The sequence below is a fragment of the Vigna radiata genome, chromosome 9, assembly GCF_000741045.1.
Source record: "Vigna radiata var. radiata cultivar VC1973A chromosome 9, Vradiata_ver6, whole genome shotgun sequence".
Classification (NCBI taxonomy): Eukaryota; Viridiplantae; Streptophyta; class Magnoliopsida; order Fabales; family Fabaceae; genus Vigna; species Vigna radiata.
In genome coordinates this window covers 7981566-7996976 of record NC_028359.1, presented here as the reverse complement: position 1 = coordinate 7996976, position 15411 = coordinate 7981566, and the positions used below count along the sequence as shown (strand labels likewise).

At 28.5% G+C, this 15411-nt stretch overlaps 2 protein-coding genes across 2 annotated transcripts; both read left to right on the top strand.

Annotated features, from left to right (window-relative positions):
* On the top strand, positions 1-4152 carry LOC106773243 (protein PIN-LIKES 3-like). Its single transcript, XM_022786379.1, has 11 exons — positions 1-39; positions 438-592; positions 747-826; positions 931-1055; positions 1806-1927; positions 2118-2342; positions 2732-2836; positions 3154-3254; positions 3329-3381; positions 3525-3710; positions 3810-4152. The coding sequence occupies exons 2-11, from the start codon at positions 458-460 to the stop codon at positions 3932-3934; spliced, it is 1257 nt and encodes a 418-aa protein (XP_022642100.1). The 5' UTR covers positions 1-39; positions 438-457; the 3' UTR covers positions 3935-4152.
* A 4041-nt stretch (positions 4153-8193) lies between these two features.
* LOC106773242 (protein PIN-LIKES 3) lies at positions 8194-14799 on the top strand. Its single transcript, XM_022785889.1, has 10 exons — positions 8194-8328; positions 10849-10928; positions 11020-11144; positions 11853-11974; positions 12084-12326; positions 12733-12828; positions 13485-13585; positions 13729-13781; positions 13894-14079; positions 14675-14799. Exons 1-10 carry the CDS (start codon positions 8194-8196, stop codon positions 14797-14799), a joined length of 1266 nt encoding a protein of 421 aa, XP_022641610.1.
* Positions 14800-15411: the final 612 nt, after the last annotated feature.

The following is a 15411-nucleotide window of genomic DNA, read 5'->3' as shown; positions in this document are numbered from 1 at the left end:
AAGGAAAAAACAAGGAAGAAGAAGGACTGTAAAAGGAAGGTGAATTCATTCTTTTCAAAAATATTTTCTCATCAAATTTATGTTTATTTCCAATATAAATTTATTGTTTTAATTCTCGTGTAAGTTTTTCTTATTATACAAATCTGTACACAGAACTTTGATTATGCAGATTCTGATTATTTTTTTATCAACAAAAATATATTAATATTAGAGCAGCTAGTTCTCTAACCCTAATGCAGATTCTGATTATATATGTTTCTTTCTGAGATGAAATATTATTTTGAAAATAGATTGTTTCATTTATGTAAAATAGATTATTTAAATTGTTGAACAACATTAAAAGATTAAATTAATATTTTTTTTTTGGAAAGTTCATATATCAGTAAAAATAAGATTAATGTTTACTGTTTTTTTTTTCTGCATGTTCTACACATCAGAAAGTGCAGAGAATCAACATATGGAGATATTGAAGCTTTTTGTGATTGCATTAATGCCAAATCTGAAAGTACTGTTGCTTACTGTTCTTGGTTCCCTCCTTGCCATGAATCGTTTCAACATTCTCAGTGAATCTGCTATCAAAAACATGAACACTGTAAGCTTCTTCTAACTCAAACACTGTCATTTTATCTGTCTTTAAACATGAAAAAACTTAAAAATTCAGTAACTTTTCTTGATTTTGATAGATAAATAATATGAACTTAATAATCTTGAAAATGACATATAATTCTGGTTGAATTTCTTCACAGATGGTGTATTTTGTGTTTTCTCCTGCTCTTGCTTGTAGCAGTCTGGCAAGTACCATAACTCTAAGGAGTTTGATTGCACTGTGAGTTTCTTTTCTGTGTTGAGATTGATCTTCAAGATTAAATTTCTGCATATTTTTTTTTATTTAATAAATAAAGATGTTTATTTTGATGAATAATTATGCAGGTGGTTCATGCCATTCTGCATTGTTCTTACAGTTGTTGTTGGAACATCACTTGGATGGTTACTAGTTAAGATAACAAGAGTACCTTATCATCTCAGAGGCCTTGTGTTGGCATGTTGTGCTGTAGGTATAAAAAAAAAAAAGAACTGTATTTTATTTATTTTTTTTCTGATTTTTACATTAAAAAAATATATGCATACTAAAACATATATAGGCCTGCATCATGTTATATATAATAAAGTAAATGAGAAAATGTTTTATAAAGTAAAATAATTAAGTGATGAGAAAAAGTAACCCATAAAAGAAATAAAAATAGGATGACTTCTTTCGAAATTAAAAATTCAAGGTTTAAAAATATCTTATTATTTAAGTAATTTTTAACTATTCAATCAAAATAAAGCTAAATTTGAATTTATCAAATATATTATTATATTTCAGTTTGTAAAGTGAGGAGGTATAATTTTGAAAATTCTTATTTTAATTATTGCAATTTTATTCTTTTAAATGATTATGTTATTTATATTGAATACAATAATGATTTTTTTATTACATATAAGTGAGTTGAATCCGTATATATCTAATAGTTTTAAAATTTAAAATTATATTTTTTATTATTAAATTTACTGTAGTTTTATTTGATTTTTATTTTAAGAAATTATAAAATATATTTTTTAAAATATCCATAAATATTTTTTAAACAAATATCCAATAAATAACCAGACAGCTAATTGATGAATTATTTTATCGCGAGTTAAATTGTGGATAGACATTGTTTCTATCTGATTCGACTTATTGTCGTACTAGAAGAGAGTGTGCCTTGATAAATATCAAGCATGTATATAAATATCTTTTAAAAATTGATGTTTGATGTGTGCAGGAAATCTTGGAAATTTGCCTCTAATGGTGGTTGAAGCCATTTGTAAGGAGAAAAGCAATCCATTTGGAGATGAAAATCTTTGTTACAAAAATGGAATGGCATATGCATCACTCTCATTAGCAGTATGATATTATCTTCCAACATTTGAAAATTAAGTTTAAGTTTCTTAAATGCTATATACTTTAACTTAATTATGTTTTCCATGTTCCTCCAACTAATTATAAGCAAAAATAATCAAAATTGGTTGTTAATTAAGAAGATTATTAGTTAATCTTTTCTCTATTGTACTATCATTATCTTCCTTTTTTTCAGCTAGCATCCATCTTAGTGTGGTCTTTTGCATACAACATCGTACGGATGTATTCAACTAAGAACATTTCCAATGAAAAAGTTACTGAAAATCCCACATTTGCATCAGAAAGTGATGCAGAAACCCTATCAAAAGTTTCCACACAAACAATGGCCATTGAAACTGATGACAATTCTGTCGATCTACATGAAATTGAAACCTATGTAGTGCAACATGGGAATAAAAAGGTATGTAGAACATTTACTTTTGATCTTTTATATATTATAAAACTTTTTCTATATATTCTAAAATAACTATACTTTTAACCTTTCTATTTGTAGAAAAATAATTATTTGAGTTCTCATTTTTTAATAAAATATTTCTAATTTTCTCTCAAATAAAATACATCAGTATTTAAATCAAATAGAAACAATATAGTTATTGAAAAAATACATTTTTTTTAGTAAAACTTTTCAACAAGTAATATTTTAAAGACAAAAGGACCAAATTCTAAATTTGGCAATAATATATATTAGAAGTACCATTGAAGCTAACAAATTGTAGTATTTATATAGTTTAGGCTTTGAATGGAATAAAACTTATTATAATTGGTGTGTTTTGATTTATATATTTTCAGATTACTATATTCAATATTTTAGAGGAGAAGCTAAGAAAATACGTAAAGATGTTATGTAAATGGAGCAACTTGAAGAAACTTTTTCCTCCTACATTGATTGGAGCGGTATCAATAATTCTCTCTCTTTTATCTATTTAGATTTATTATTTTAATTTCATCAATTAATTATTCAAATGTATGAGTTTTTCTTTTCTATCCCTAATAATTAATATATAAATAAATAAATAAATAAATAAACGATTCATTAATTAGGATCACAATGCATGTAAAGAAATATCAATAAATACATTGAAGATATGAATATGAAACATAAATACTAAAGAGATAGTGTGTTTACTATCAATAATTTTTTTTACTAATTTATGAAAGTAATTACTTTATATATTCTTCCTAATTTTTGGTTTATGTTTTGAATTATGCAGCTGGTTGGTTTGCTAATTGGAGTAGTTCCTCAATTTAGACATTTATTAGTAGGTGGAAGTGCTCCTCTCTATGTGATTCAAGACTCTATAATTATGATAGGGTAAGCATCATCAATATATTAAAAAAAATAAGAAAAAAAATATCTTATCTAATTTTACTTTCCTTTGTTCATAGGAATGCTTGCCTCCCAACTAGTACTATGTTAGTAGGGGCCAATCTTCTTGAAGGTACACATGATGTATAATTTTTTTATGAACAATAACTAATTATATATAATTAATAAAAGATGAGTTTTTAAAAATTGTATAATTGTTTTGATGGATTGTGAGAAAAAGTTATTATAGTTAGATTTGGAAATGGTTATTCTCAGGTTTGAAGGGAGAAAGAGTGAAGTTTTCAGTTCTGTTTGGCATAATTGTGGTTAGAAACATTGCCTTGCCAGTTATAGGAGTAGCCATTGTTGAAGGTGCTGTTCATTTTGGCATCATCCATCATGATCCATTGTATCAGTTTGTTTTACTGCTTCAATTTGCCCTTCCACCAGCAGTGGCTATAAGTAAGTACTTTATCAAATTTAATTTCTTATTATTTTCTATCACACACACACATATATATATATATATATTTATATAATTTTTTTCTATGGTTGCTTCAGGTACATCTACTCAATTGTTTGAAAATGGGAAGGGTGAATGCTCAATTATTATGCTTGCAACTTATTCCTTTGCTGCAGTGTCCCTTACTCTTTGGTGCACATTCTTCATATGGCTTGTATTATAAGAGACAAGAAATAATTCAACAAATTGTACAACAACTCATCCAAAAGGGGGAAAAAGAAAATAATTTGTTGTATAATTTGTTATGTATCATCATATCTCTTAATTCAATTGGGCTCGTATTTTGTGACATGCTTGATTGTCTAAAGAGATGTATGGATAAGAGTCTAAATTTGATATAATATAATGACATATCATGAGTGTTTTTATCAGTGCCAAATGTTTCATTTTTGAAGTGATTTAGGAATTTTTGTCTCTTCTTAACTCATCGTCTCTTTTTAGTTGTAATTCATTAAAACATTTTATATATAGTTGTCAAAACGGGTAATCCGGTTCGATCCGTTCTGGTTCACCACGGGTTGGTCACTTAGTGACTCAACTTAACCCGGCTCATTTATTAGCGAGCCAAAAATATTCGAACCCAATCTGACTTATCACTAGCTCACTTAATTACAATTTTTTTAAATAAAAAAAAATTACAAACATTTTACAATTCAAATCTAAACAAATTTCTCTCCAAAATTTCACTCCCAACATAGGTGTTTAATTAATTTTGAAAATAGAAAACTTAAATAATTTTTTCAAACAAAAAAAATAATAAATATCTTTTTATAAAGTTAAAATTAAATTTTAATAAAATAAAATTAAGTAGGTGGATTGGTAGGTTAACCCGGTTCATCACAGGTTTAACCCGCATGAATCGAGTTTAAATGAGTCAGATTGAAATCTGACCCGTATAAAAAAAATATATTTTTTTTAAACTCAACCCAATCCGAATCCATAGTGGGCCGAATTGATCTGCCGCGGGTTGTGCCTCATTTTCATAGCTCTAATTTTATGTCTGTTATCTGCATGATTGATATAGATTTTGAATTTTATGTTTGATTGGACAGAGTCTGACGTAATACTTGATGAATAATTTATAAAAATGTTATAAAACATTTTTACATAAACTTTTTGACCGATTAACCAGAAATAAGCGACGTGAAATGTTTTTTGTGTGTTGATATTAATATGTAACGAAGTATCATAAGTTATGAAATGTGATGCATTTAGTGATTTAGGGGTATGATTAGTATGAGAAAGTAATTTTCCAATGTAATACTATGTAATATTAGTACGAGAGTTGCAAAGATTTTGAAATTGATATATTAGAAGTGATAATGAATTAAAAAGAATAAATTTGATTATTTTAATATTAAAATGTTTTAATATAATAGTTGTGTTATAAAAGAGTTTTATTATTTTAAATCATATTATTTGTTATAAATCACTTTTTTAGACTTTTTTTTATAAGAGTTCTTCTTTTCTATATGTCTATTTGAAGATAAGAGATCGCTAGGATGATAATTGAAATGAGCTATCAACTTTTATCCATTCAGTTTCCCATTTAAAGTAAGTTGGTTTTTTGCTCTTTTTCTTAGTATGAGTGTTCTTCCTGTGCATGTGAACCATCTCGGTTCACATGTGGTGTCTGAATATTTTATAAGAATCTCTATTGGTCAGTGGTGTGTCCTGGATGTGTTTGTGTTGTTCCTAGGGGTCAATTGAACTTTCGGTGTGCTAAGAGGTGTTTATAGGATTCTTGAGTTTTTCATCCGTCTTTCAGGTAATGAAAACTAATTACATTGTTTTTAACTAATATATAACTTGTAATTGTTGATTATATGCTTGTATGATAATGATTCGTGTATTTGAGCTATCTAATAAATTATGACATATGGATTGAGTTAAGATTTTGATTTGCCTCTAGTGATTGATATGTTGAAATTTAGTATATTGTATGGTTGATATTACAATTGAGATGAATTGCGTCATTGAGTTGTGTAAAATCTAAAGGTTGGTATGTTTTGGCATCTGTGGTTGTGGTTGGACTGATTTGCAAGGTTGGAATGACATAAATATGTTAAATTCTATTCTATAGAATTATACAAACTCGTTGGGCGAGCATATACTCGTTGGACGAAGTCAAAGTCAAAAAACCACTGACTTGACAATTGCTAGGCGAGAATATACTCACTGGGTGACTTTTGTGAGATTTTAAGTCTTTAAATTCTGGTGATTTTCTCGCTGAGTGAGCTATCTAGTCGTTGAATGAATGTGTTTTTAGGAACTACTCGTTAAACGAACAGATTTGGTAGTTGAACGATTGTGCTATCAGGCATTACTCGTTAAGCGAATAGATCTGGTAGTTGAGTGAGTGTGTTGTTAAGCACTACTCGCTCAGTGAGTAGATATGGTCGTTGAGTGAAAATATTAGAATTTAACTAAATTTTCATGTTTCTTATAATGTGTTTAATGTGTGTGATTTTTGTGAATATTAAAATGATGATTGATTTATAATATGATATGAGAATAATTAATAATGATGAATATTGTATATATGTTTGGTGTAATTCCATGAATCTCTTAGGAAGATTCTATGGTGGTGTTTCATTAGTGCACGCATTGATATGTGAATTCAAACGTTGGAGGTTATTATGTCCCTTTAATAATTATTCAAGCCTAGGTCGAGTAGAATAGACTCTGTGGTGAAAGGTGTAAGATGTCTTAATGGACTAACCTTATATTTAGTAGGGTGAAACTCATTGATAATAATTGGGTAGAACAATAAAGGCCACCACAAATGCAAGACCTACCGAGATTTCACATCAATGCTTTATCTGGATGTTTGAGCCTAGAATGAGTCTTTGTATGTTTTATGGTTTTTTTATGAATGACTGACCGTATGAAAATATATTTATGTTTGTTTTATGAGAACTCTTTTTTACACATTAGCTTACCATGTCATTTCTTTTGGTGTTTTCTTGTGTTTTTTATTTTTTCTTTTGTGATAAACACTTTATTGATATGAGCAAAGTAGAGGTAGGTGTTAAAACATCTATGATGAAAGACAATGATGCAAAAGAGTTTTATTCTCAGTTGTCTTGTAGTTTTTTATAGTCATTTTAAATATATTTTATTAAGTTTTGATAACTATATTAATACTATATATTTAAACGTTGAGAAAATCTATTTTGTTTATCAATTTTATAACAATTTATTTTATATTAAAATTAAGACATACAAGAATTAAGTTATAGGATGTGTAAATAAAATATACATACTTTAACTCAGTTTAAATAATATAAATTTAGAAAATTATAATGTTATCTTACTAAAGCAACACTTAATATTAATGTTATGCAACTTCTTTTAGCTAGCCTTTAAATGAAGAATAAAATTTGGTTGTCTTGAGAGAAAAAATGAAGACTTGAAAGAAAATGAAGCAATTGGTTGTTTTGTTGAAATAGTAAAAGATCAAATTTTAATTTGCAAATAGAAAAGACCAAGCTGCTTTTTGCTATATGTAACACTCAAAAATCTTATTTCCACTCCCCCAACTTAAACTAAAATTTCTCCTTGCATATGAATATAAAATTATCAACATCTATATATCTTAAATGTATAAATAAATAAATTAAAAATTAAATTAACACTAACTTTTTTACTTCATAATTAATAACAAAAAACAAGTTCTTACAAAGATCATAATTAAACCAAATTTAACAAAATTCTAATCAATTATCTTTTGCAAATATTGAACCCCATATATCATTGTCGAACATTCAACATCACTAGTGACCAATTTTCATTTTTAAATTATTTGATGAAATCTCATGTTACTTTCATGAAGTAATCCTATAATCCAATGGAATGGACATAGATTGTATCCAACAATTAAATAAAGTATTATAACAACACGAAATGTTCTATATCATTTCTGTCAAATATATTTATTCACCCAATAATCCATAGGTGTCCATTTGTGCAAGTATAGAAAACAGTTTATACAAAGATTAATTTATGTATTTTTTTTTATTATACTAATTTATTATTAGTTAGTGTTCATGTAATTGAACAGCCAATACTATTTCGTTAGTCAACAAAATTGGCTTTAAATGGCTCTATAATTCGAAGTAATCAAAATAATAAATAGCAACGGACATTTCTGATAATAAAATATTTTCTTTTTTTAGTAGTTAAATGCTCTTAGATGATGAAAACGGTAGAATTAATATTTTTTTATAATATTTTGGAAATATTTTAAATTTAAACAAATTATCAACAAATAGCCCAATTTATCACTCAGCAGTCATTGTATTAAGAAAAGCATGAATTTTCAACTTAGAGAAAGATGAAAATGATGTTCATTATTCACATATTACAAATAGTTAGAATTTTTTCATAATAAGTTGAAGACAAATTTTGTTTTTCCAGAAAATGTATTTCTTCAAGCTTTTCTCTGTTGCACTTGCATCAATTACGAAACTTTTGTTGATCACTGTTCTTGGGGCATTACTTGCACATGATCGATTTGATATACTAAGAGAGAATGCAAGAAAGCACGTCAATGCTGTAAGTATAATTTGTTTGGAGTTTCATTTAATCTAATCAGTAATACGTGTTAAGAAGTGAATTTTAAACCTAACTCAATCTCACACGATCGATTTATAAAATAAAATAAGATTTTCGTCCATTTATATACTGTAATGGAACTTCTACCACTTTCTCTTTCAATTAGTTGATTTTTGTTTTCCAATTTACTAATCAGTATCAACCTATCTTATTTATAATTATGATATAGTTATAAAAAGTAAACATAAGTAATTTGAAATGACAAAAGGAGTCTTGATTTTGGGATTGAGTAGTTAATCTATCAAAATTTGATCATCCAAGTTAGTCTTTTTAACTTGTTAGTGTGTTTCGGCTTATCTCATCTTACTTTATGTGTGTCAAAGTGAATTGATGGGCCAAAATAGGACGGCTAACATTTTGGTTTTTAAAAAGTTTAAAATAAAAATAAAAATTAATTTAAAAATCTAAATTTTTTTATTATTTTATTTGAAGAACATAAATTTAATAATGTTATGATATAAATTGTTAATATGTGCAAATTAATTACTAAAGAATAATTATAATGAACTAATTGAATATATAAAAATAATAACTATTTTAATTTATTATATTAAAATATTAATTAATTTATTAAAAATTTTACAAATAATTAAGTGTGTAAGAATAAAGCTAGTAGTTGCTCAATTAGTAAGCCAGATCAAGATTTTTATTCTATTTTTGGCTTGCCAACACATGTTACACACTCATTTTGCAACTCCTAAAGTATTTCATATATTTAGCTTTACTCCTCACAAATTTTTTTTTTAATTTTTAATAGAAAAAATAGATATATTATACTTTGGTTTTTGTTTTGTTGTTAATTTTATTTTTAGTATTAAGTTATGTGATCAAATCAAACAAGCATTAAATAAAGAAACTAAGAATACTAGCCTTTAAAGAAAAAGACATATATATATTTCAAAATTCAAAAATACGTAAGAGTTTAGTAGCTAAATCTATTCCCAATGAGATGTGTTTAACTTTCTACTGTCACAAAAAGTCCAAACATACAAAATGAAAGGTGAAAGAAGATGAAGATACAAGGAGGGAGAAGAGATGGTTCCCACAAGTATTAGTAGACCTCCAAGCTCTCCAAAAGTGTATTTCATGCTTCATACGTCCAAAGATGTGGTTCTCTCAAACAACAAAAATAGATAGGCAAAAATTCTCATATCAGCATAAGTACCGCTCAGCTCAGCCTTGTACAGACCAACACTATGTTTTGCGAATTGGATGATGCTCAATGTTGGCTTCTTGGCACTTAGTGGTGGATGTAGGGTTTTCAGATTTTGGCTCTCTATAATGCTGACGCTCAACGATAAGGAGATGGTGCTTCGATAATTGAACTTGATGATCTCTTAGTTTTGGATGTTCTTCTTACTTTTCTGGGTTACCAAATTCTTTGGTTTGAGGTAGAAGTTTCCTGCCACTGAATTAGACACAAAAAAGGGGGATTAGTGATATAATTAGATTAATATAACCCAAAATATAAGTATTTACAAAAACAAGATAAAATTGAAGATTTAAGTAGGTTAAAAACTAAAGAAAAGTTAATTTTGTTAATAAACTATAACTAAGATAATAATAAAATTTAACATCATCAAATCTTCGAACTTAGAACCTTATTTTTTCTCAAACAAAAGGTAACTTGGCACAACAAGACATCAAATTAGCCATGGTCTCACAACTGAGAAACATATCCACACAAACAATTCATATGTAATTTATGCATGCTCTTCTTTGAATTCACTTCAAAAAGAAAAGTGTTTGTTGTCAAGTTTCAATTATGTTGCCCACAATACCATATCCATTGAATGCGTGCAAAAACTTTTAAGAAATCAACAATCATGATAAAAATATTATTCATGATCAACTAAAGGAACAACTTCTCACTAGGATAAATGTCTCACTCAAGCCCACTAGTCTATAAGGATGCGAGTTTTTCTCTCCACTACCACCAATTCTACACAATTTAACTTTGCTTTTTGTTTCACAAAGTTAAACGCATTCATAAGGTTATTAACATCACAAAGACTTTTAAGGATTGCATTGTGGTTGGGCTAATAAAGAAATTTGGTTTTTCTTATTAGTAACAAGGACCAAAGAGAGCAAGTAGTTCAAGTCATGATATAACATTCTACTCCCTTTTATATTTATACAAAACCAAATAAAACCAAATACCATTTTGCTTCCTCACTATTCCATTATTCACACACTTTTTTTTTTTTGTTGGGAAGAACTATACCAAAGAAAAGTTGATTTTATTAATTAAATATGACTAAGATAAGAGTAATACTAAAATATACTGAAATATTTTTATCTGTGACCGTGGAAAAAAACGGGAGTTTAATTTTATGCAGTAACACTAAAAAAATTCCTCTATGAATAAATAAAAAATTAGGCATAGAATAGTTTTTGTAAAGAAATTATCATATAAACTAATTTTGACTCTCATATTATTCTTTGTTATTTTATATACAGATGGTATATTTTGTCTTCACCCCTGCTCTTATTTATAGCAGCATGTCTAATACCTTAACCTTAAAGAGCGTGATTATGTTGTAAGTTTGTACTTTCTTACCATTCCCTCCGTTATTGTTCTAAGTTTTGTAAGATTGGTTTATGTTTAATTTGTTTTCTTGAATTACGTAGGTGGTTCATGCCTTTAAGTATTCTTGTAACATACATTGCTGGAACATTTCTTGGATGGTTACTCATCAAAGTAGTTAGAGTTCCTCCTCATCTGCATGGTCTTGTGTTAGGATGTTGTGCTGCAGGTATGTTTGTTTGAACATTCAATGTTAAAAATGTAACATATATGCAAATGTGATGTAACAAGAATGCTTTTATTTGAGTGTTAAATGAAACTTATATGAGTAAATCTAATGGATTTTGAATGAAAAGTCAAAGTTATTAAACCTTATATCTCCTGTTGTAGTTATAATATTCATGAAGTTTTTTTTTCCTAAGTAAGATAAAGCCTTCTTATGGTATATAACTGCAAATAATCATACCTCAAAAATCATACTAGCAATGATTTTAAATTGGTAGTTAATGTTTCAAACTTTATAGATTTAGAATTTAAACTCATGATCTTAGGAGATTACATGTCCACCAGATATATGTTGAAATGATTGTGTATAAGTAAGTGTACAAGTCGATCTTGTGAGGTTTAATTAGGATTAAAATCTACACTACCAGAATTTATTCCAACGAGATTTGTTGGTTTTATCGTGTCTTTTCCTATCAAATTCTAGCCTCTTCCTATTCTTATTAGTGAGGGATGTGTTAAAGATCTTACATCAACTAAATATATAAACAAATTATAGTATATAAGTGAACTATTCCAAACTAATTTTGTGAAATGAGTAATTAAGATTGAATTTAAGTAAAATAATTCCAATCATGGTATAAATAAAATTAACTCATTCTTTGGATGTTATACTAATGTGTATATATGACCATTTGGTGTTTGATGTGTGTAGGAAATCTGGCCAGTTTGCCTCTAACTGTAGTTCCAGCTATCTGTAAACAGAAAAACAATCCTTTTGGAGATGAAGCTATTTGCCACAGAAATGGACTTGCATATGCTTCTTTGTCAATGGCTGTATGACAATAGATTAGATTTTTACTACATAGTAAAATATGTGCATCACACAATGGTGTTTGGGTTTTTGAATGATTTAAAACTTTTTCATGTGTTTCTGGTTTTTCAGGTAGGATACACCTATGCTTGGTCTTTTACATTCAACATTGTTCGTATATATTCTCCTGTGATCTCTAATGCAGCCAAAGTTGATGAATCCTCTGCAAATTCAAAGTTTGAATCAACAACTGATCCAGAAAACCTTTTGAAATGTTCTTGTGGAGCACAAATCATGGATGCTGATATAGCAAAGCCAAATGGTGGCATGAATCCAAGTGAATTTGAATGTAAAGTGCCTAATGGACAAACAAAGGTTGTTGTCTTTTCCAATATAATATAATTACTTTTAACATTTATGTGCTGCATGAATTTGTGTCTCCTTTGATACATTGGAATGCATTAAAGCCTTTTCGTGTGAAAGATTGTGCTGTTTGACGGCAAATGATTGATGGACTTTGAGGTTTAGCATAGCTTAAATGTCAAAGTTCATAGTGATTTCTATAATGATCTTATTTGGAAAGCTTGTGTTGTTTGGACCAAAGTTGAACTGAATGGAACAAGCAAAAGTGAATGGTGGTTTATGCATAATGTATTTGCAAAATGCTTTGTTTGGTGGGGTAAAAGTAAAAATGATAATAATACTGATATGTAACATAACATGATTTCATATCATAAAGATTTTATGTAAGTGATGCCTTGTATTTTCAAGACTTTTACAGGTACCAGAAAAGCCAAAGTTTATCAAGCAGTTGAAACTATTAGTTGAGAAGATAAAAAACATGAAGATACTAATTGCTCCTTCCACTATGGCAGCGGTATGTCCATGATTCTACTATTATTACAAAAGGAGTGCTCTCATCACAATTATTAGTTAAAATTTAACTGAAAAAGTATCAAATATTGAGCAGGAATTGTTAAATAAGAACTGAAACTCACATGTGTGGTTTTCATTGTAGTTATCAGTAAAGACTGTGTTCAAAAGAATGTTGATAGCATTTCTCTACATTACAAACATACTTTTTAAGGAATTCAGTTGAAGGAGATGCTACATTATAAAGTATAGGAAAAGGTATATTAGTTACAAAACAGAGTTACATCACCTAAAGTCTAGTTTGTTTAGTCCATGCCTCACTTGAATTTGATCTGTTGTGTCATATATTATGGATTTAACTAGGAAAAACTCTCCCTAATATCATTTTTTTCCATACACACTACTTAAACTTGGGATATGCTTAATGGGAATCAAACTTTTTGTCGGGAGTTTGTAGACAATTACCCCTTTTGAAAAATCAGCAGTTGATATGAAAATGTTTAACTTTGATGTTCAAGCGAGACAATGTTTTCATGATATAAGAATGTTAGATAAATCAGAACCAACTTGGTCTTGTGCCACTTAAGTGACAATGGAATGTGATGAAACATTTTTAGTTCCTCCTAAAAATTTCACTTCCTTTTACTTCTGTGTATGCAGATTATGGGTGTGACAATTGGTATTGTGCCTCAATTTCGAAAAATTCTAGTAGGTGACCAGGCTCTTCTTAATGTGGTTCAAGACACTTTAACCATGTTGGGGTGAGTGACCCTAACACAAGAAATTGTTGTATGATCAAGCACCACCAAGTGTCCATGATCTTGATCAAGATTTATGCTTCATGCAACTCTTTCTCATAAATTTGAAAACACAGCTACATGTAACTCTTATTCATGCTTTTCAGGGATGCAAGTGTTCCAGCAATGGTGTTACTGCTCGGGGCAAATCTTCTTAAGGGTAATAATCATTTATCAATTAGCAACATGAAATTTTCAACTTTTTCTTTTGTCTCTGAGGTTCAGTTTTGTTATATTTAAAAATCTGAGGACCTAAACTTGGTGATTTTCAGGTTTAAAAGGAATAGGAAAACAAGTTCCACTTATTGTTGGCATCATTGTGGTTAAATTTGTGGCCTTGCCAGCAATAGGTGTAGGCATTGTTAAAAGTGCTATTCATTTCAACTTGATCCCCCATGAACCATTGTATCAATTTGTTTTACTGCTTCAATATGCCCTTCCACCTGCAATAGTAGTGAGTAAGTTGTTTATGATGCTTAAACAATTGTATCAGTTTTCTCTGTTATCCTCTATAAAATGAATCCACTTAAATATCTTATACAGTTTTCTCTGCAATAGTAGTGAGTAAGTTGTATCAGGTTTTGTTAGAAGTCCTACATCGATTAGAGATAAGACCAATTTAAAATATATAAATAGATGCAAATCTCACTTTATAAACCAATTTTGTAAAGTTCTTAACAGTCAACTGCATTGTCATCCCTGACTCCATGGTGCCAATAACATTATAGGCTAAAAAACATATTGTTTTGACTTGTTAAGATATTTCACTAAAACTTGTTCATGTAAAGTAACTTTAACATGCATATAGGTCTTATATTTGTTCATTCCTATCTTCACATTGCCAGCTCTTGACAAAATGAATACACTGAAATTTGATATCAGCAAGCATTATTCCAACCAAAACAGTGGCATTGCTTATTATTATATACTGAACTTGTTTGCATTTTCAATGTGTTATATTTAGTTTTCATCGTCATGTAATACTTTATTCTTTAATATGACATAGTCCACACACATTTAACTGGGAAAATGTTGAATTTATGATTGTTGCAGGTACAATTACTCAGATGTTTGGAGTTGGTGAGGGTGAGTGCTCAGCTATCATGTTAGCAACTTATGCCTGTTCTGCAGTTTTGCTAACTCTTTGGTGCACATTGTTTATGTGGCTAGTAATATAACTATTTTTCTATTGTAAGATTTTATATATATATATATATATATATATATATATATATATATATATATATATATGTATGTATGTATATATGTATGTATTGTCACACAACACATGTATCATTGTCGAGTGCATTTAAGGAGCCAAAATTGAACATAGTTTGGCTAAATTATGAGTGGCAGAAGAGAGACAGAGATTTGAACAATGCAAAAGTATATGAAAAACATACTATATGTCTTTAATATTTTCACTTAAATCATATGATTTACCTATAGAAATTTTCTGTTGGTCAATTGATAAACATTACCAAAAGTGAAGATTTGAGTAGACTTTGATGGGTTTAAGGGTATTTTTTTCTTATATAAATTTCTTTATATTGTAATATAGAAAAAAAAAATGAGTATTTTACATAAGTTAAATAAGTAGAAAAACTATACAAAAGACAGAAACAAACAAAAAACCAGAACCTCTGTACCTCCAGTTTCCACCCAAGAAACCAGAAAAACTCCTACTCAAACTCTATCACAATCCCCTATGAATTCATCTGAAAAGGAAGACTATTTCCAGGATTCTCAGGATCCATACGCTCAGTTCACTATTGAAAATACCAGCATAA